At 38.9% G+C, this 20627-nt stretch overlaps 1 protein-coding gene across 1 annotated transcript in view; it reads right to left on the reverse strand.

Moving 5' to 3' along the window:
- Nucleotides 1-20627, reverse strand: part of MED14 (mediator complex subunit 14) — a 37212-nt gene that overhangs the window by 3916 nt on the left and 12669 nt on the right. Inside the window, exons 8-30 of the mRNA XM_069784950.1 lie at nucleotides 20285-20417; nucleotides 19591-19741; nucleotides 16903-17014; nucleotides 16138-16263; nucleotides 15104-15182; nucleotides 13356-13515; nucleotides 12773-12967; nucleotides 12045-12179; nucleotides 11530-11606; nucleotides 9470-9630; nucleotides 9047-9193; nucleotides 8864-8955; nucleotides 7548-7700; nucleotides 7057-7326; nucleotides 6378-6533; nucleotides 5703-5814; nucleotides 4934-5065; nucleotides 3683-3865; nucleotides 2766-3001; nucleotides 1911-2090; nucleotides 1603-1710; nucleotides 1036-1161; nucleotides 237-426 (exon numbers count right to left, since the gene is read on the reverse strand). Coding sequence (XP_069641051.1) covers nucleotides 237-426; nucleotides 1036-1161; nucleotides 1603-1710; nucleotides 1911-2090; nucleotides 2766-3001; nucleotides 3683-3865; nucleotides 4934-5065; nucleotides 5703-5814; nucleotides 6378-6533; nucleotides 7057-7326; nucleotides 7548-7700; nucleotides 8864-8955; nucleotides 9047-9193; nucleotides 9470-9630; nucleotides 11530-11606; nucleotides 12045-12179; nucleotides 12773-12967; nucleotides 13356-13515; nucleotides 15104-15182; nucleotides 16138-16263; nucleotides 16903-17014; nucleotides 19591-19741; nucleotides 20285-20417 — 3414 coding nt within the window. The remainder of the gene's footprint in view (nucleotides 1-236; nucleotides 427-1035; nucleotides 1162-1602; nucleotides 1711-1910; nucleotides 2091-2765; nucleotides 3002-3682; nucleotides 3866-4933; nucleotides 5066-5702; nucleotides 5815-6377; nucleotides 6534-7056; nucleotides 7327-7547; nucleotides 7701-8863; nucleotides 8956-9046; nucleotides 9194-9469; nucleotides 9631-11529; nucleotides 11607-12044; nucleotides 12180-12772; nucleotides 12968-13355; nucleotides 13516-15103; nucleotides 15183-16137; nucleotides 16264-16902; nucleotides 17015-19590; nucleotides 19742-20284; nucleotides 20418-20627) is intronic.

Here is a 20627-nt window from a genome sequence, read left to right on the forward strand (position 1 = left end):
TCTATCACTTGGGCAGAACAGCAAAATCCAGCCTGAATTATCAGTGTAACCTTCTGCTGTGTTGCCAGTACTTGCTACTAAGTTATGTATTGCCTGTCACATCAGGAGTTTGTATCACTAAAGAAGTATGATAGAAACCAAGAAGAATTCAGACTTAAGAGAGGTTTAGTTTTACACTGGAGATTTGTCACAGATCTCTGGGTGAAGAGAATATATCTACTGGACATGTACAGTACCTGGTCGTGGTGAATTCAGTTCAGCAAACCTCTTTAGAATATTGCTAACCATCATTGGAGCAGCAACAGAAGAGTTCTGCTGCCTGGGAATGTCAGCCTGTTGCGTTGTACCCGAAGCCATATCATAAATAATTGGGACAATAATACTAACAGCTTCCTGTGGGACTGTTGTTTTCTGTGTTAGCTGGAGCTATGGGAAAAAACAAAAAGTGTGTTACATTGAATGACCGTGTACTTCAGTGCAACTTCCAATGCAGTTAAACACTCCAGGTCTACAGACAGCATGCGCTTCCACCTCCTCAGTTTTCAGACATCAATTCTGCAGCAGATGTGTCAATCAGGTGTAGACTATTTTCCTCTCAAAAGCACCCTACAGCGAGCATTGCCTCAGAGATGACACTAACACAGATTTGTTCCAAACATCTCATTCCTGCTATACTTTCCCAGCACCACTAATGTGTATATCACTTAACCCAGGTGGCTAGTGCCTCAAAGGAGAACAAAACACCCAGAAGTTGAGCATTCGAAGACACCTGAAGCCCAGAGGGAACTCAACTTTATGTCTTGTCAACATCTCCCTAAGAACACAAAACATGAAGAGTTGCTCTGTTTTATAGGAAGGAGAATAGGAATACTAACTGAACTCATAACAGATGCATGCAAATCAAGGCTTCTAAACATCAGAACATTTTTAGCTATTACAGTTGTCAGATATAGCATGCTTATATTTTGCTACTAACCCGTGATGATTTCAAAGACACGCAGCCCACAAAATTTTGAAACAGATAGCTCTACTTACAAAAAACAACATTTTGGATTTCAGCACAACAGCAGGTGTTCCTGGAGGCGCAATTGGCGGTGCACTGGGAGGAATTGTTAAACAAAACTGCACATTCCATTTCAGCTGACTTGCCTGATCAGGGAACTGTTTAGAAAGAGCAGCACAGAGAAAGAACAGCAAAAGGTCTCACATCAGTGACATACGTGGCTACGAACTAGGGAAGCGTTAGAAAGTGGAATGTATTTCTCTAGCTAAACTTACAGATCTTGCCAAGTTTAGCGTAAATCAGAATAACTCTGAAAGAATTGAGCATAGGGTAAAAAAGAATACAATCAGAAAGATTCCAGCCAGCCTATGCACGTGCCTATTGTGCAGTAACGTGCCTGCAGTTTCTCAAAATCATCAAGAGAAATTTTGGGAGTTTCCAGGAGAGCTAGTAGTAAAATGAAAACTTCTTTATTAACACTAAATAACATGTATATAAATTTAGAGTAATTTATATGTTTACAGATGAAGACACAGCACCTTTTTTTCTTAAAATATAATAACTGAAGTTGGGTGAACTAAATAGAATGGTTAACTTACCAGCTCAAGTTTCATGATGTGTACACAGTCCCTGAGGATATGTGTTGGAGCCCCTAGTAATTTTGTGAAGGCTATTAGGGTGTTTGCTTTAAAAGGTGGTCCTGCAACCTAAAGAAAGACACTGTTTAGTACTGCCTATTTAGATAATAGCTGTATCATTTAATATGGCGACCAGCATGCATAGCTGTTAATTTTATATTTTGCAGACCTCACACGTGCCAACGAAAGTCAGCAGTATCACTCAAAACACCACCAGAGATTAAAAAGCAATGCACAAAAATTTAAACAGTAATTATTTGAGTACATACCCTTGTTTCAAAGAACTTCTCCAAAACTTGTAACTCCTCCGATTTCCACTGTCCTGTATTTTCAGGTGTTACTTTCAGTTGCAAGGTCTGGTTGGTTTTGGGATTGAGAGCAACCCTGCACTTTAGTGCCTCCGTCTTAAACATAATTACACCTGGTTCATTGGAGTTTATTAGCTGTAGCTGCATAAAAAGAAGTATCACATTCAATCAGTCATCCATTAAATAGCACGAATGCACACACACATTCACTCCCACGACTGTAGTGATCAATATGCCCTCTTTCCAGAAACACACACGTGATATTTGTATACAGGTAAAATTGCCTTGAGAATGAAGCTTATGCAAGATTTGGCTTCTTGCTCTGTCACTGAATCAGTGCCAAAGGGAAGAGGCGCACATTGTCTGTCCCAAACCCTAAAGCAACATTCATGACTGAGTAGTTATTGTCAACTAGTAACTACTTTCTTGGGCACTCCTGCCAAGTAGTGGCATCCACAGTAACCCTGTGGCTGTTCTAGTTAAATCCCAACGGACAGGCTAAGCATACAGAAGCCATAGCATCTGAAAATCTGGTCATAGTCTTGCTATCATATCAGATATCAAACTTCACCTAACCAAACAAGCTTTCCACTTCTAATTTGCATGGAAAAGAAGCAGAACTAAATGCTTTTTCTAAATTTTGACACTTTAGATGGCAAGATTCAGAAGTATAGCGCAAGTCCAACAGCAAATACTTGTTATACTTGAGGCATTTCAGTTTGTGCCCGATTTGAAACACATGGAGTACAGAAGCATGAAAAAGAACAGCTGTGAAGTCATACTCACAGATCAATATTAAAACAACCTAAGCCATACCGTTTCCTGTTGTATGATCCTCTGAAGATGCCTCCTCATAATAACTGATCCAAGGAATCGCTCAAGAGGGGAGCAAAGATAGCTGCCAGCTAGTCCTGGCACAAGCCCAGGGGTAGGAGAGGGCAATAGCAGAATATTCAAGGCACTGTGGGTGAGGATTGTAGGTATGGATGCAGCCCAAGAGCGCTGAGGTAGTTTACGAGGTGGAGGCATGCTAGTTGGCATTGCTTGGGAACCTATTGATAGGGAAAAAGTACTTGCAGTAAGGAAGGATTTAAGCTGAAACATAAGATATGTGTTCACTTTATTTGTTGTCACTATACAAGCAATGAGTTCTCTGGGCCAAAGCTTCATCCTTCTTATTTAAGAATTTGGCTGCCTAGTGATAGGCAACAGATAGACAAAGTCAAAGAATTAGTTTCAACCCTCCACCCATGCAAAGTCTCAGTAACATTAAAATCCTACTCCCTTTTCCTCCTTCTGCAGCATGCTAGCAGATAGCAGGTTTGTACAACAAACTCAATGAGATGTAAAGACAGCTAAATCAGTCGTGCAAGAGCAGCATTACAATTCTATGATGTGAAAAGTTAATATTTGGGTAAGCAAATATGCCTATCATTGCCTTCATTCCAAAGAATTTTCTCTCGGTCACAGAGCTCAATGGTTTAAGACTAATTTCTGCAGTGCAACAAGAGGTATCAATCCTGCTGAAGTTTATGCTCTATGATTTAACTCGTTTTCTAATTCGTTATAGAAGATTTGAACTAGGACAGAATAAAGGCTTAATTTCCTTAGGTATTTTACTGCACAAGGGCAGTAAGGACTGTTAGGCTGACCCACAAAACTACCAAAAATAACAGAACTAGAAGCGTTAAACATGAGTGTTTCACAGTCGTAACACTGATAAAGAAGCCTACTTGTTCCAGCTCGTGGGGAATGAGAGGCATCTGGGACAGGTGAATGAAGGGAAGGGTTGGCTGGTGACATTCCAGGCATCCGTGCTGCTGGTGATGGACCAGAGACCTGGGGAGATCCTGGCCAGTTCCCTGCACGCTGACTGGGTGACATCATGGTGTATGGTGAGCTTGGGTCTATGGTACCTACAGATGTTACAAGACCATTATTATTTAAAAAAAAAAAAAAAAAAGTACAAGGTTTTCTAATCTAGAAATCTCAAAAAAGTCCTACCAAAATCTGTAAAGCATGAAAGTGTTTGCAAGCTTTTAGACTGCATTTTACAACCATATAAAAAACATAACGGTGGGGAGGTGGAAATCAAGATACAGATTGAAAGGTTTTCTGGTTGTATTAAAAAGTAAAATAAAATTGAACGTTAAGGCAAATTGGCATGTTCAACATGTAACGGGTTCTAAACTAAACAGAGCTCTTGCCTATAGACTTGAACTTCTACTGCTCCTTAGCAAATGAAAATCTCAGCTAGACTGTTCCTTATCAATTCAGTATCTTGCAGTTATCTCTGCAAAAGTATCTTTGGTTTTGTACTCTGCTATAAAGACTGATCAGAACAAGGTTCTTAAACAGTCTGTTGTGTATCTATCTCACTTTGTTCATCTTGACAGTTAAATTGGTGTGCTAAAATTACAATCTGAACTGTTCATTTATTGTGATCTATGGAATGGTTTCCAATGCATTGTGATTACAACAAACAATTGTTTTGGCAGCTTTCAAAAAAAACTTAATAAAGGAAACAACCAAAAGGCATGTTGCTCGCATATAGGTATGTCAAACCAGCAAGAGTTTGGCAATGTTTTCAAATTGCAAGTATTTGAATTTCTAACCTGTTCCAGTTATTTTTCCAGGAAATGTAAGCAGTGAAAACACCTTAATTAATCTAACAAGAGATAATGCTCATTAAAAGCTGCAGCCATTGTTCTGCTACAAGACCACGCAAAATTTCCCCACATTAGTAAGCAGGAAAGAGTGACTGATAGTCATTTTTTAAAATGTTAGGAACACCTCAACGTGCCATGCACCTACTTTTGAATACTGTTACGAGTTAAACCCACCTGTATGAAAACAACTACTTAAGCCAGTTAAAAACCATGAATTTTTTTCAATTAACTTAGGTCTGCTCCAAAAGACTTAATTTCAAGAAGCAAATGTGCTCTCCCTGCCACTATATATACACCTGCCAACAAAGAACTCACCATGTGGGCTGGCAAAGTTAGCCGTTTGTCCCATTGTGATTCCAAGAGAGGAAGGCGAAGGAGTTGGACCAAAGGATGCTGGTGATGGTGCTCTTAAAGCTCCGCTAGGTGAGCTTGCAGCATGCAAATTTCCTAATCAAAGACATCACATCATTCAACATACACATTTCCCATTTTTCTGTTACAATTTTTTCTATCAACTGCTACAGCTATCTCCTCTTTAGGGAGACAGCACACAAGATTCATGAGAATTCGTTTTTGCACTCAAAGGCTTTATTTTGTACACGCATGAGCATTATATTTTCCAGATTGATTCACCACACAAAGGAAACTTTCCAACATATTTGGCTTGAAGAATGGCATTTCCCCCCTGCCCAGCCCTTCCCCAAATGTAAATATTTTCAGCTGTTGTGCTGTAACAGCTGGGAGCAGAAAGCAGAGCTTTGGTGATGAAAAGCTTTTCTGAAGAAGCAGGTATTTAAAATTATCAGGTTTTGATCCGAGCAAGTCGTAAGCCATAACAATGAAACGGTCCCAAATATTACAGAGCTAAAGGTAAAAAAAAGCATTCAGTGAAACTGTTAGCTTCAAAATGTACTTTAAGACATGTGCAGCAGGACTTTGCTTTGCTATTTTTCCACAATATAAGGTGCATTCTCTTGGCTAATTTGGAGCTAAACACAGCTCAAATAATAGAAAAAGCATGCATGCAAAGAGCTGTGTGTGTATTTCCAGCACATGATTAGCACACAACTCTCAGCCATCTTACCTGGTGACTGTGTGTGCATCATAGACGGAGATGGTGTCACTGTGTTGTGATAGGAGGTGGGTGGTGAAGTAAGAGGATATGCTGCCGATGCTCCTGCCTGTTTTGCAAATGGCTGGAATTGTCAACACAGGACAACGAAAATCTTTTATCATTTTGTACTAAAACTAAAGTTAAGTATGCGCAGGAGACTACTAATGAGAGTTTGGTCCCTACCTATGAAATGTTATAGGTCCAGCAACATGGTAGTTTGATTCTCTGTATCACCTTGTTCAGTGCTCACTTTTTTTTCAGTGACTTTTTGCAGTTTCTCCTCAAGACATAATACCTCTGCACCTCATTCCTTTTTATCTGCCACCCTGTAACAGCAAAGCCTCCTGACTCTCCCTCCCACCTTTTATCTTAAACAGTTGGTTTCCCTCCCTCAGTCCTTCTCTTCTATGGCAGCAAGTCTCATGTGACCTTCCAAAGCTGCTATTCATATGCTATGGGCTGTTTACACTAGAATGAGAAATGGCAAAATAAATTAAGATGTTTTGCCCCAAGGGGAATTCCACAGCAAAGCAGTTTTATAGTCTCCTTTTCCATTTTTTCCTGCTAATCCTTTTAGAACGCAAGTTCGTAGAAACCTATAGTTGTGGAAGACAATAAACATTTCTTATTTTGCCTGGAGGGTACCTGTTGTTGTGGTTGCTGCGGTGGCTGCTGGGGTTGAAGCTGCGATATCAAGGAATCCATCATGTCTCCTCCAATAGGAGAAGGTGGGTTATCGTCTTCATTTACTGATCGTCTTCGCGCATCCTGATTGCTGTCAACAAACATGTTCAGGAATGTCTGTGGAAAAATCAGTTTTGTTAGCAATTTCCCCATTTAAATTGTATTACATAAATGAGCACAGTATTTGCTCAGCTTTAACACTATCTTTGTCAGCTACAGCACATAAGAAACAGGCAGGTCTCTAGAACTAACTACTAGTGGGCATTCATTATATACAGTATGAACAGTTTGCAAAATATATCAATTCATAAACAGAGCTTCTCAGTGGATATTTAAGCTTAATTCCCTTTTTCTTTTAAAAAGGGGTTTTGCATCATCACCAAACAAGAAATGTGGCTTATTAACATGAACTATCTCTAGTTAATTGAAATACCAACATTTTTTTTTTCCTTAAAAATAAGGAAACGTCTACACTTGGAAATAGCTGTTGCAGAACAATTCATTAGTATCAGAACCTACTGGCTGTTGTCTCACAGCTACAGCTGCCCTGTTTGGACAAGAATACTCTTCACATCAGATCCATACTTCAAGTTAGAAGCTCATTTATTTACAACATGCCAGAAAACACAGAAACAGTCACCTTTAATCCAGGCGCAGGGTAAAAACCTTCAACTATTTTGCTGTTGTCAAAGAGACTGTACGCCCCATCACGTATTGCTACAACACCACGACTCCGGCAGTAGATGTCAATGCAATACATACTCCTAAAAGCCAGCCTGATATGTGTGGGTGACTGTGGCAGAATTGAGAAACACTGATAGGCAGTGTTGGTGCGTTGAGTCAGACCAAGCATGGGCACAGTTGGAAGTTTGTTGATAGCATTTAATGGAGCCTGAGTGTCAAACAAAACCTGAGAGAGAACAGATATTGAGAGATCAGGTTGCTTACCTTTCAGTAAAGGTCAGGGAAAATGGGGCATAGGGGGGATACAACCTTCACCAAGCCACCTTCTGCCAGTGAGATCCGTAAACAATCAAAACACACACATCTAATTTTGAAGAGCACAGTTTAACCAGAATTCAGCTCTTAATTATCTTGCACTTTTCTTGAGAGAAGTTTTTAAAATGTTACCTGTAACAACAGTACCACATTTGGTGTTTTATTAAACATCTCCTGGAGCTGGTGCAGAATTGTGTTGTGACAGTTACTGCAACCCGAGTTTGGGCCAACAGTTCCCAGTGAAATGTGGAACTTCTGGAGTATGGAGTTCCACTGAATGCTGATCTGCAATGTCAAGAACATAAAATGGCCTTGGAAACTAGAACAACTACGAGGTTATAACAAGAAAGGTGGTCTGCTTTAATTTTTTTCCCCATTTTTCATCAAACCTCAACAGATTCCTAACTTACCTTCCTCAAAAGTTGCTGGGGTGGGGGGGGGGGGGAAGCGCTGTTAGCTTTAACATCCATTTAGCTAGCTGGATTGTTGGCAACCACAAAACTGGACAATTATTTTAACAAGTCAATCAAAAAGAAAAAAACCCCTTTTCTGTCAAAGGTGAGATAGAGAAAATTAAACTTGAGAGATTCATGCTGCAGAGAACTGATTAATGAGTTGCTGGAGGTGGACTGCTTTTCTCAGTCATATCACACAAAACCAAGAACTGGACAGGCTAATATGTAAGGAAGTGACATGCAAAATCCACACTGCTACTCTTGCTACTTATTAACTGTCCCAATAACATGCACGTAGAAATACTCTTAAAAATTCAGCTTAGAACATGAACACAAAAACCTTCCACGAAGCAAATTTCAAGTGCATCAGATACTTTGCATCAGTTGTGTGCAAAAATATATTCTTAGTCTGTAGTAAGGGTGCACTTACTCCCTCCTCTACCTTGCATTTAAGGCAAGGTTATGAGCAAGTACACAGTCAGTAATCGAAGTAATTAATAAGGTGTAAATTCAAATACTACAGAGTAAGCTAGAGTTCCAAACAAGAGAACAGCACTGCTGCAAAATAATTAAGGACTGCCTCATTTGAAAGCACAGTACTACATTTAAAATTTTGTTAGAGTCCTTTTTTCTAAGGCAGAATTAGGCATTCAGCTTACATATATCCATCTACCTCAGTACAGCAGTGACCAGTAGCAACACCACAAGTTTGTCAGAAAAAGGCTGCCACACCAACTTTCATAAATCAGGAGCATACAACTGCCCTTCCCAAAATTTAAAGCATTGTACACAAATTCTCAAAAATTCTGAACATCTAGTAATCTAGCAAATTTGCAGTCTGGCACCCTCTATTCCTGTCTTTTCTACATTCCTCAGTATTAATTCCACAATAATGTAATACAATGAAATATTTTGTACCACAATTTTGAGAACTCTAAGCCTACCCATTCTGTTTTCAAACATACATTTTAAGTGCACTTAGGAGTTACTTACTGAGCTCCCCTTGGTAGTTCCATAACAAAGGATAAGTTTTCGGTAATTGTAGATACGAACTTCTGAAAAAACGTTTAAGTGGTTGGGTATGTCTTTGAAGAGAGGAGGGAAAAGACTTAGAGTGAGAAAACCATAGTAAACTGTAAACACATCATTTTAATGAAAAGGAGGTGATTTCTGTACCTGGTAAGGATCGTGCAAACTCCAGGACACATTCATACAGCCGAGCGATACTGTTCCAGTCATTAAGGAACATCTCAACAACTTTGCGACCTCCAACTGGTTCAGATAACTGGTTTTCATACGTCAGGTAAACATGACGGGTTGGTCCTGCAGTGTTAGGAGATGGTAAATACTGATTAAACTAGTGCTTCCTAAACTGTGCTTTATAGACTGTGAGTGAACTGTAGCAAGTGACCAGGAAGTGTATTTAAGTAATAAAAATGCATCAACTCAGCAGTCAAAATTTTGATTCAGGTACCTTGTGGTTTATTAGAAATCTGAAGAGCTGACAGTTGTCCAATAACACCAAAACATTAGAACTATTGGAACAGACAATGTAAACAAAGAAGCAAAATGTACCAGTCTTCCTAAATAAAAATTTACCTTGCTCCCTGGATGAAGTGCTATTAAGTGGACAGTTTGCAAACACCAGTTCAGCCACCCATGTGCGATTATTTCTACCTTGTAATCGGAAAGTGCAGTCAAGAAGAGATCGGTCCAGAGCCTTCTGCGTTTCCTCATTTACACCTTTACAGGGAGGAATTCTATTCATGATAAAAAAGACCTCAATTATACACAGTAGAGTTGCAAAACTAAAAATACTACCTTCTAACATTTCCTGAAGGACTTCCAAGTCTGGACGTGAAAGAATGAACAAATCAACAGCAAAGACAGCTGGACTGTAGTTAAGTGTGTTACAAAAGCGCTCTGCATTAAGAGCAATTTTTATATGGATTCAACACCTGCAAATTACAGACTGTTAAGGGATCTGTTGAATTGCCCTCATCTCCTAGTGAACTAAGAGCACACTGATATAAAGCTTTTATACAGAGAAACAAGCCAAAAAAGATGAAAATAAGTTCTGTGGCAACCTGAATTTACGAATCAATTTGCCTTCTAGAACAAGCTCACTCTAAATGCAATGAACAACCTGGCAGTTATCTTTGTGCCCACTAATTTATTCATATCCCAATGTGAGAATTGAGCTCAGGAGACAGACTAAATAAAGCTTAAGTAAAAACATGCCGAACTTTTTAAAATCCCTTGAGAGTCTGTCCAGAAATTTCATGTACCACCCTCACCTTCAGCTCACAAGTTCTCAGTACTTCTCTGCTCATATGCAAAGTTAAAAAGGTAGGGTCTTTAGATGCATTTAGAGACTGATGCCTTCATATCACTATACATTTCTGCAGCATTAAAGAAGTTAAGAAGCTTTTACTGTAGAAGGCATCTTTGGGGTTTGGGTTTTTTATGTTTTAGACTAATATAATCTGTTTTACTTCATAACACAATCCAAAGTTTAACTGGTGAGGCTTGAAGTAGGCTCCAAGAAGTGTGAAAAACTGGCTGGACTGCCAGGTAGAAGGCACTGTGGTCAATGGTTACAGGTCCAATTAGTGGCTGGCTGTGGTGGGCATTCCTTAGGGTTAACACAGAGGCCAATACTATTTAACAATTTCAATAACCTATGTGATGCAAAGCAATAGCAAGTTTGCAGATGACACCAAACTGAAGGGAGCACTTAACATGCTGGAGGACAGGGCTGCCATTCAGAAAGACCTCAGATAGCTGGAGGAATGAGTTAATAGGAACCTCATGAAGTTCAACAAAAACAGATGCAAAATCCTGCATCTGGGCCTAAATAACCTCAAGCAACAGCACAGAGTGGAGACTGACTAGCTGGGTAGCAACTCTGCAGAAAAAGAACTTGGGGGGGCTGGGATACAGACTGAACAGGAGTCAGTAGCATGCCCTTGCAGCAAGGACAGACCACTGCATCCTGGGCTGTATTAGCCAGGCAATCAAGTGACTGCTCCCCTCTAGTCAGCACTTGAAATCACTGTGCCCAGGGAGGGCACAAAGAGCCTTGGAGATTGGAAAATGCAGCTGATCAGCCCTGCTTTGAGCAGAAGATTGGACCAGATGACCTTCACAGAGTCCCTTCCATGCTTAAATTACCATACAATTCTCAGATGTTTCCCCTACAAGATTTTTACCATGCAATTGTCTTTTCTGGGATTCCTTGCATTTTCCTCTGCAGTATCACATACTGGTAATTGTCAAATAACATATGGAGTATGTAGGCCTCTGATCTGATCTAAAATTGCAATTACATGTTCATGAATCATCACCATACCTTCCTTAGCACTGCCTGGATTTTAGGATTGAGGACTGTCAAGACTGTTTTCAGAGCTCCCCCATTTAGGCTAATGAAGGAAACAAATTATAGTTGGCTCTGTGTCTACTCTTACTTTCCTCTTTCTCCAGCACTGCTTCACACGAGAGGGCAAGACACACAGTAATGAAAAAAAAACCAAAACAAAAGACCCAAACCAAAAATCCCCGCCCCCCCAACATTTTTAGTGTTACTCTCCAAACAATCCTTTTTGTCTCTCAAGTGTACGTACAGTAATAAAATGAAACACAGGAGCATATCCTCTTACTTTAATAAACGTATTGCATGGCTGAAGCCATCTCCTTCTACTTGTACCCCTTGGTGAGGAATGTCCATATTAGATAACTAGAAATGAATAGGGAAATGTTATCCTAAGCAAAAAGTCGAGCAAAATAACTGTAACTTTTTCAAGGATTCCCCCCCCCCCCCCCCCCCCCCGTAAGGGTAACAGATGTTTCACATCCTCAGGCATTGGAAAGCCAAAAACCAGTCTGTGCAAATCTGGTATAAAGTTGTCTCCCACCCCCTCCCACAAGTGTGTCTTTCATCCTCTCATTTTCCCTTCTCCCTCAACTTTTCAAGCTTTTCGCAGTGCTTGGTATTAGAGAACCAGCTCTAACAAGACTAGAGCAACCCAGTGTGAAACATCAGTCACCCAAGCTCAGCTGGCGGGGGAACTCCAAAGTGAACACATGACCACAAGTTTGCTGAATAGTCCATCTAGAGAAGAGAATCAGGAGTAGTAGAGGGGAAGAAGGAAACAAAGTATTTTTTAATACATACCTCCATGCGAAGCCCTATAAACGGCATATTTGTATCACACATGGCTACAATATGAGCTAGCACTTTATTGAAGGCACACATTTCTCCAGAACGTTTTGGTTTCTTAGGTTCTATGGAACATGGATCACCAGATAACTAGAATTAAAATAAAGACAAATGTACTCGCACATTTGGAGTAAACATTTTGAAAAGATGTCAGAGAATAATCTAATTCATCCAAGTTTTAAATGAATCACACCCTGAGCACAAACTCCTGAAAGGATCTGGTTCACTTCAGGACTGAAGCAATTAAGTTAAAGTAATTTTATAATCGCCCCCTTCCTTAAAACAGTATTTACATATCACTAAGTAATGTCAGCCTGACCCCAAGAAGTAATTCTTATCAGTCCCTGCAAGTCTTTAAAAGACTACACCTACATGGCACAAAGCATATCATGCACATACCAGTGCTCTGCACATACAAGCTATTCTAGCTACCTCGGCACAGTGCTCTGCCTTGGCTCTTTAGAACAGCTGAGAAGGCCTGGCATGAATTAAAGGACAACTGTTGCAAAATAGTTTCCCAACATCTCCCTAGGGAAGCAGTCCAGAGAACCAAGCCGCAATAGAAGTAAGATGCCAGCCATAAAAACTTCTGAAACAACGCTGCTAAAGCTGGTATTGATGCTCAGAACATGTGTTTTGCTTTCACGCTCTGTAACTAGTCCAATGCCTTTTGAAGCACATACCTTACGCTTGACACCACTTTTCACTTGTTTCCCACTTTTTGTGTCTAGTACCAATTCTTCAATGTTTGGTTTGAACTGCTGTAGTAAAAGTGCAGTAGCAGGACTGTCATCTCCTTCAGCATAGCTCACAGAGAGAAAATGGTACTTGTACTCTAGTTCTGTGGGGTTGCCAGGAACATCAAACATCTCTACAACCTACATTTAAACAAAACAACAAATTGAGAAGACCCTCAAGCTAGGAATATGTCTACATCAGTTCCTATCGTCTCCCCCTCAAAGAAAAGACACTAGTCTTTTTCAGGGTATTAATACTGTGGCTAGGAAAGGGATCCAAGAAGAGAAGATGACTAAACTTTCACGAAACATAAAGAAAATGGGAAGGTTGCTAAGTAATAAACCTTTAGGTCCCCTCCTCTCTGTAAGCCTGACTGCTTAACAAACCCACTGAATGAGAGAGAGCAGGGAGAGGGGAGAGTTGAGGATTACATCAATCACTTGGCTCCTAATGTTAGAGTTAACGAACTGTCTGGTATATTCGTGACTGGGAGCAAAAGATAGAAGGAAGCATTTTTCAGTTACTTACAATGTAGTACTGTGGAAGGCGAGTGAGTTTGATAAACAATTTGTGTTTGGAAAGGTTTCCCACTGGATGGCTAGCATAATTAGCTAGTTGAAGAGTTTCACTGCTCACTGTAGGCAGGTGTTTTATAGACTGTTTGCAACGTTGCTGTCCAAGCCAGAACCTTGCATTGAAATAAAGGTATTAGCACCCTGAGACTGTTTTACATAATTCTAGTATACTGCTCTTTAGAGCATTAGTGTCACATTGTCAGTCATATTCTAAGTCAACATCTATCATTGCTGCACAAGCTACATACAGAAAATCACACAGAAAATTTCATGAGTATATATTTCCTTATTACTATCTTTACATACTGTCTTCAGCTTGAGTAACAGACAGCTGTTAATTTAAGAAGAAAAGCCCTGAAATTACTCGCTGAAGGAATACATAAATTTTTATACACCACAATATGAAACTACAATATAAAAAAAGGGGCAAATTAAAAAACATGCAGATTACAGTTATTTTACAATTTGGAATCTTGAATTATTTTTTGGTAGAGAAAATAAAATATTTGTTCCCATATGCTGGTAAGCAATACAGTAAAAAAACTCACCAAAGCTGGACGTCACTCTGGATTATGTTATAAACAAACTCATTCACCTGAATGAGTTTGGACATGAAGAACCACATGCAAGACACCAAATTTATTCTAATGTTTGGAATTAAACTTTGCGCTACTCCAATGGATTTGGCTATAGTGGCAAGGCCAGAAAGCCTAGCTAGGCTTGAAAGGAGCTCAGAAATGTGTGGCTTGGTTTTTCAGTCAAACTTCCACTGAAAACAGCAGTGGAAAGTGTGGGTGCTCAGCATCTCTCCATCACAACATACCACATTTAATCTCGTAGATACACGTTAGATATAGCTGTCCTGAAAGACATTTTGTGGGACTGCCTAGCTTCCTCAAAAACTGCAGCACTACCCAAGCCATTATCTTGAGTACATTATTTATAACAAAGGGAGGTTGATTAGTTTCTCCAGGGTGTCAGTGCTTCATGCGTCATCATGCTTCTTTTAGAAGCAAAATTCCTCAAATAGAGGTTTCACCCTGCAATTAACTCAGAGTACTGGGAATTTCCAAAATGACAGAGCAGGTGGAACTTGGTTTTCATACAGATGCAAACTGTATTTGTATTATTTGCTACAACCTCTTACAGGAGCCAAATGTATCTTGTGCTTAAATCTCAGGGCTTTATGGAAGGAAGATTAGAGGTTTAAACCAGCAAGGGCTGAAGTGTTAGAAGATAAACAGATATTATTTAAATCATCCTAGGCCGCTTCCTGGTTTTTCCTCTGCATTGTGAGAAGGGAGATCATTCTTGCTGAGAAACAAGCAGAGTTCAGCTGTAGAAATAGAGTGGAATAAAGGAGATAGAAAATGAACATGAACACAAAATGAGATCCTCAGGAAGCAAGTGGTCTGCTACTGACTTGAAGTGAAAAGACTTCATGCAGAGTGTGCACATCGGAATGCATGAGGCTACGTGTAAGGGGGCAGACTAAGGGAAGACTATGGAATCAACTCCAAGCAAAAGCAGAATTTCCTCCACTCGTTTAGAGGACATGGCAAATACTCAAGGCTGCTTAGAACAGTGGGAAAGTATATCCCCTACTGTGGTAAAACACAAAGCCACGCAAGTGTCGTCATCCAAAATACAAATATGGCGATTCCTTCTATGCAAACTAAGTGAATCATTCAAGTCACTTACTTGAGCTGCTGGAGCCAAGGAATGATACGCTTCATATCATCGTTAACAGACTTCTCTATGTCATCGAGTGTCAGTTGATCTGCAAGAACATTAGGCGAGTGAATGGTCTTAACATCTGCTCTTCAAACAAAATTTTGACCTTTTAATGAAAGTGTCTCATGTAATTTAACAAACAATTAATCACAGAATCATAGAACAGCCAGGTTGGAAGGGACCTTGAAAGATCATCTGGTCCAAGCTTTTGTGAGAAAGTGAGGCTAGATGAGATTATCTAACACCCTGTCCTGGTTTCAGCTGGGACAGAGTTAATTGTCTTCCTAGTAGCTGGTATTGTGCTATGGACACCCTGTCCAACTGCATCTTGAAAACCTCCAGTGATAGGGACTCAACCATGTCTCTGGGGAAGTTATTCCAGTGATTAATTGTTTTTACTCTAAAAAATGTCTGTCTTATATTGAGATGAAACCTCTCCTGCTGCAACTTGTAATTGTTGCCCCTTGTCTTCTCCATGTGGCTTACTATGAAGAGAGAGATTAAAGATACGCAACAAATGACCCATAATGCTTGTAAAACCATAGCAGTATGTTATTAAGCAAACAAACTAAAAGAACTCACTTTCCTTCTTTTCTTAAGTAATCTGAAACCTGAAGTGAAGACTTGAACAGTAACTCAACATGTATAAGGTCACATAATACAATTCTCGATGAGGTCCATATGGAACAACCGCATCCATTAACAGCACAACCCAGGAATCGGGAGTCATAAAGAATATGCATTGCAATGATGCCTAACTATTTAGTCTGTTGTCCTCTTAAAATATACCTAACTGAACTGTGACTCTTAAGCACAAAGATCCATTTCTCCATTCATCAAACTCAAATACCTAGATGATGATCCAAGCGTGGTGTTCAACTGCATTACCCTTACTTACTTACAGAACTTCGCAGATTTGCCAGAATTGTTCACACAAAATTACCTCATAATGCAGGATTCTTGCAAAATATTAAATACAGCCTGGTTTTGCACCTACTTACCAACACCATAGAGCATCAGTTGAAACATTCCAGAGTGGAGATCAACAAATACATGCAGGCACTCTGATCGACCACATGGTTCCAAAATTGGAATTACAAGAGTTGGAAGAGCCGTCTCAATGAATGCTAAACAAAAATTGATGTTAATAATTTGAAACAAATTTCAAGCCCATTACATTAAAACTTAGCCCATTATAATCACAAAACCTGTTTGTTTTTATAGAAGCAATCTTCACTGGCACATTATTACACTATTAACAAAGAGGGAACTGAATGTAAGAATTTCTCTGTGAAAATAGTGCTAGTAACAAACCAATGAGAAAAGACAGACCAAATTTGAAGATTATTAATCCTTGAATATCTTTTAACTCACTGCTTCATGATGACAAGCTCAATTCAAATCCCAATAGTTTCAACAACAGTTTAAGCAAAGTCTCATCCAAAGCTAGCTCAAGGCAGTGAAGGATTTGCTTTCAATTCTGAACATATATTAGTTTTACAGTAAACAACTTTTAACCCTTCAACCTAGACTATAACGCTCTACCGGCTTCATCTATTACACTGCATGTAGAAGTATGAGTATTTTAAAATTATCAATACAGAATAATTTAAAGTTAAGTCTTGTTAATTCTGAACACATCTCCCTTTGTTTTTTCATATTTTTTATGTAAATTAATGAAAACAAGAAACACCACGAAAAAAGGAAACCATTTCTAGGCACAAATAGAAATTAACTTTAAACAAACTTCAGTAGAAAACACATACAATTGTCATTAACATTGTAGCTCTTAAGAATGGCTTTCAGCTCCTGGAGTTTTTGATGAGATCTTGCATGGACACTGTCTATTAGGAGTTTTTCTATTGATAGGTGGTCAATCTGTAAAAAAGGAATGTACCTGAGCAAGTTCAAATTTGATTTGTAGACTTTATGCATTAGCACAGTGGAACAAAGCTATTTAATGAAACAATCACTTCAGAAAGAATTTGCTTAGAACTTCAGTGAACGAAATGAACTATCAACTTGAGTATTTGGATCACTATAAAATACAACAAACTAACATATGATGCTGTCTGTGCAGCAGGCAGTGGGAGGGTTTTTGACAGAAGACTAGAAAATGTAAAAGAAGAGAAGTTTCACAAAGTATGCTGTTACCACTCCCCCTGTGCAGACCTACTTGTTCTGGATCAAGGCTAGAGTATTTTCCAGCTTAGCATGCATCCATTTATAACTAGCTTAAGCTAAGGAAAAAAAAAATCCCACAAACCACCACTCTATTAGAATACGGTTGCCTCTACACAAACACATACATAGCTGTAGCACAGAATGTAACACACTAGTTTTAGTCCTGCTAACGGGGTAACAACATAGTGAAGATGCAGTGGCAAACACTGAATATGAGCAACCCTTCTGAAGCTAGGAGTATCTAAGAGGATTGCATCTAGAGCATCTACAGGCTGTTGCACTGCCATTGCTGACGCTTATGCCACCACTTATATTCACTGTAGCTTACTTGTGCAACTTAATTTAAGGCATTTGCATTTATATCCATTTACATTACAGTCATATTATTTACATATTTTGCATAAGCAAAGCTACAGATTACTGCAAAACCTTTTCCTAGTTAACCTCACATTGCTTTGAAATGTGTTCAGGGTGAATTAAACTCAAATTTTATTCTAGCATAGGAGATAAATGCAGAAGAGGTTTATACCAGAACAGAATTATACAGAATTTCAGTACATGCCTTTGTATATACCAGAAATGACCTTCCCCTAAAGATGAGCTTTCCAAGACAAGGCCGTAAAAATCAAGTGTTTATCCATCCACAAGAGCATTTCAACTCAGCTGCTGCTATGAGTTAAATCTTCCTCACAAACAAATGACTATAGGTTCTATAGCTACATCCAATTTTCAGTAGGTTAATGTATAATAACCTGCTTAGACAAACATATTTGTTCCTGCACTGTTTTACATAGTATCTTAAACAAACAGAAACAGTGTGCTATCTACGTCATTACAGCTGAGACCATTATTCAAACACTAGAACAGCAGTGTGTATACCATAGCTGATACACTTTTTTAAGCTCAGAGCAAGTAGTTATAAAAGGAGTCAGCGTTAACTTTGATAAATTTCAAATTTACAGTGGCCTCGTATCTTAATCTACAGTCTGTAGACCTGATTCAGTGAGCTTAGATTGTGTCAGCTCCAGTAGAACCTCAGCAGATGTTCTAGATAAAGCACATTTTCCTGGATTTAGGCATAAATACAGTATCTTCGCTAAATTAACTATATATTTACTAGCCTAAATATGCTAATTTAGGCTGTTAAATGAGTAAATTTAGTATATATTTACTATACTAATAGTAGCATTTCTACTCTAGAAGTAGAGTAGAAGGCTACTACGCTCCACTAAGTTTCCCACATTCCTCTGTAGCCCAAACATATGAAGCTCTTGACGTTCACCATATAGAGATTTGTCTGTCAAACTTGGTAAACAAGATGGGCCAAGAGGCTCAAATACAAAGCACGTACAAGCAGGTGAAGGCTATCATCAGTAGAAAGTTCTGTAAGACAGGTGAAGAATCTGAGCTGGGGAGTTTTTCCCTGTGGAAAAACTGTACTGAAAGTTTGAAAACTACACCATTCACTCCAGTTTATTAACTCTTTTAAAAAACCCAAACACTGCAAGAAATAATGACAAACACACATCCTGATATATCATAGCCAGACTTGCTGAGGAACTTAGAGAAGACTTGTTATAAAACCTAGAATGCAGTTTCTCTTAGATCTAGAATTATCACCAGTGAAGCCTTATCTAAGTAGGAAGTTGACTGCAGTTATTAATTTTGGACCACTTCAACAATCCCACCTTTAACATATAGGAATCTGAACAATCCAAAGGCACATTCAAATAGGCCACCTGACATAATCTGGTTAGTGATAATGTAAAACCAAGCTTCACCTAACACTTGAAGCAAACCACATTAGCTCTTTTGCACAAGATTTCCAAATTATAATGTAAGATTTTCTGAAGTGAATAGCACTGCTGGGTAGCCAAATCAAGTGATATGGGGAAGCTGATTTTCAGAGGAAGTTTACACAGCATCTCCAAGACAGCAAAGATAAGAACTGTCTCTCTATAAAGCATTTCAAGCCAAATGCTAACCATAAATGCAACTTTGCTGTTGTTTTCCCCCAGCCTCAGCATTCTGTCTCGTAAATGGTATATAATGCACCATGAAGTAGGTGTAATTTTTAAGATGAAGGCCAATGATTTGTAAGAACAATTTTAGGTCCCAACATAAACACAACACAACCTAGAGTAACTGCTGACTAGAAATCTTAGAAGCAGCTCTTTAAATAGAATCAAAGTGAAACAAACTGACAATGCAAAGCATTTTAAAGTTTTTGATTTATAAAACTAGATGCCTACTGCAAAGCAAATCTTTACCTTCATGGCTCTTTCCATCAGTTTGGAATCACAGGCTGGCAGTGGAGGCTCATGAGAGATTTGTAAGGGTTTTGAGACATCAGTCTCATCAATCTTAATAGTGACCTTATGAACAGATGCTGTCCCTGTTTTCCTGCCAAGCACCTGTTGACTTAAAATAAAGAGAATAATTAAACCATATAACTGGAATAGCAGAAAATATGCTTTTCAGTAGCTAATGATTGATCCTGAGAGTTCTGGTTAAAAATAAGATTATGTCAGCTGAACTGAAAAAAGCATTTGTTTTAATTTACATTTTAATGCAGAACTGTTGGTAAACTACACATAAAGAAGTTTTAGATGGCTAAAAATTCAACACCATCAGAAGAGCATTTAGATTGATTTTTTTTTAATCTAGTGCAAGTCAAGCAATAAATATAGCAAAAGACTGACAAAGAACTAATTGATTTATTTAGATATCTGCATAAATACGAGCTGATTTATAACTGTATCCGTTGTTCTCCTGTACATTAATGTACATCCCTCACTTCTCTGCAAGTAAAGCAACATGTTTAGGTACTTAATTACAAGAATTTAGGAGTCTCACATCAACAAGAAAGTAGAATTCTGAAAATTCTGGCTCAAGCTTAGTAAATGAAAACCCTCCTATTATTTCATCTATTGTTTGTTAACAGCCCTTTTAAAATAAACTTACTTCCAAACAGAGAGCGAGAGACATTTCCCTGCGTGATATCGCTCCACTTGCACAAGGTCACCCCAGCGCTCACGAATCAGCATCAGTGTTTGCGAATGCAAGACTTCCAACTGAAGTGCTAAGCAGAAGGAGTCTAACGAACGGAGTTAAGAAAACATAAGAACTCCAAAAACTCTGTGCACTACATAAATCCATTTTGTGACAAAAGTCAGACAAGATGCTGTCTGAAAACACACTAATGTACCTAATCCAGAGATAAAGACATATAAACAGCATCAAATGTTTCTCAAAGGTTTTTTTTCTTTGTCGTCCGTCCCCCCCCCCCAACTCTTATCTAGCATAG

Source organism: Haliaeetus albicilla, chromosome 6, assembly GCF_947461875.1.
Source record: "Haliaeetus albicilla chromosome 6, bHalAlb1.1, whole genome shotgun sequence".
Taxonomy (NCBI): domain Eukaryota; kingdom Metazoa; phylum Chordata; class Aves; order Accipitriformes; family Accipitridae; genus Haliaeetus; species Haliaeetus albicilla.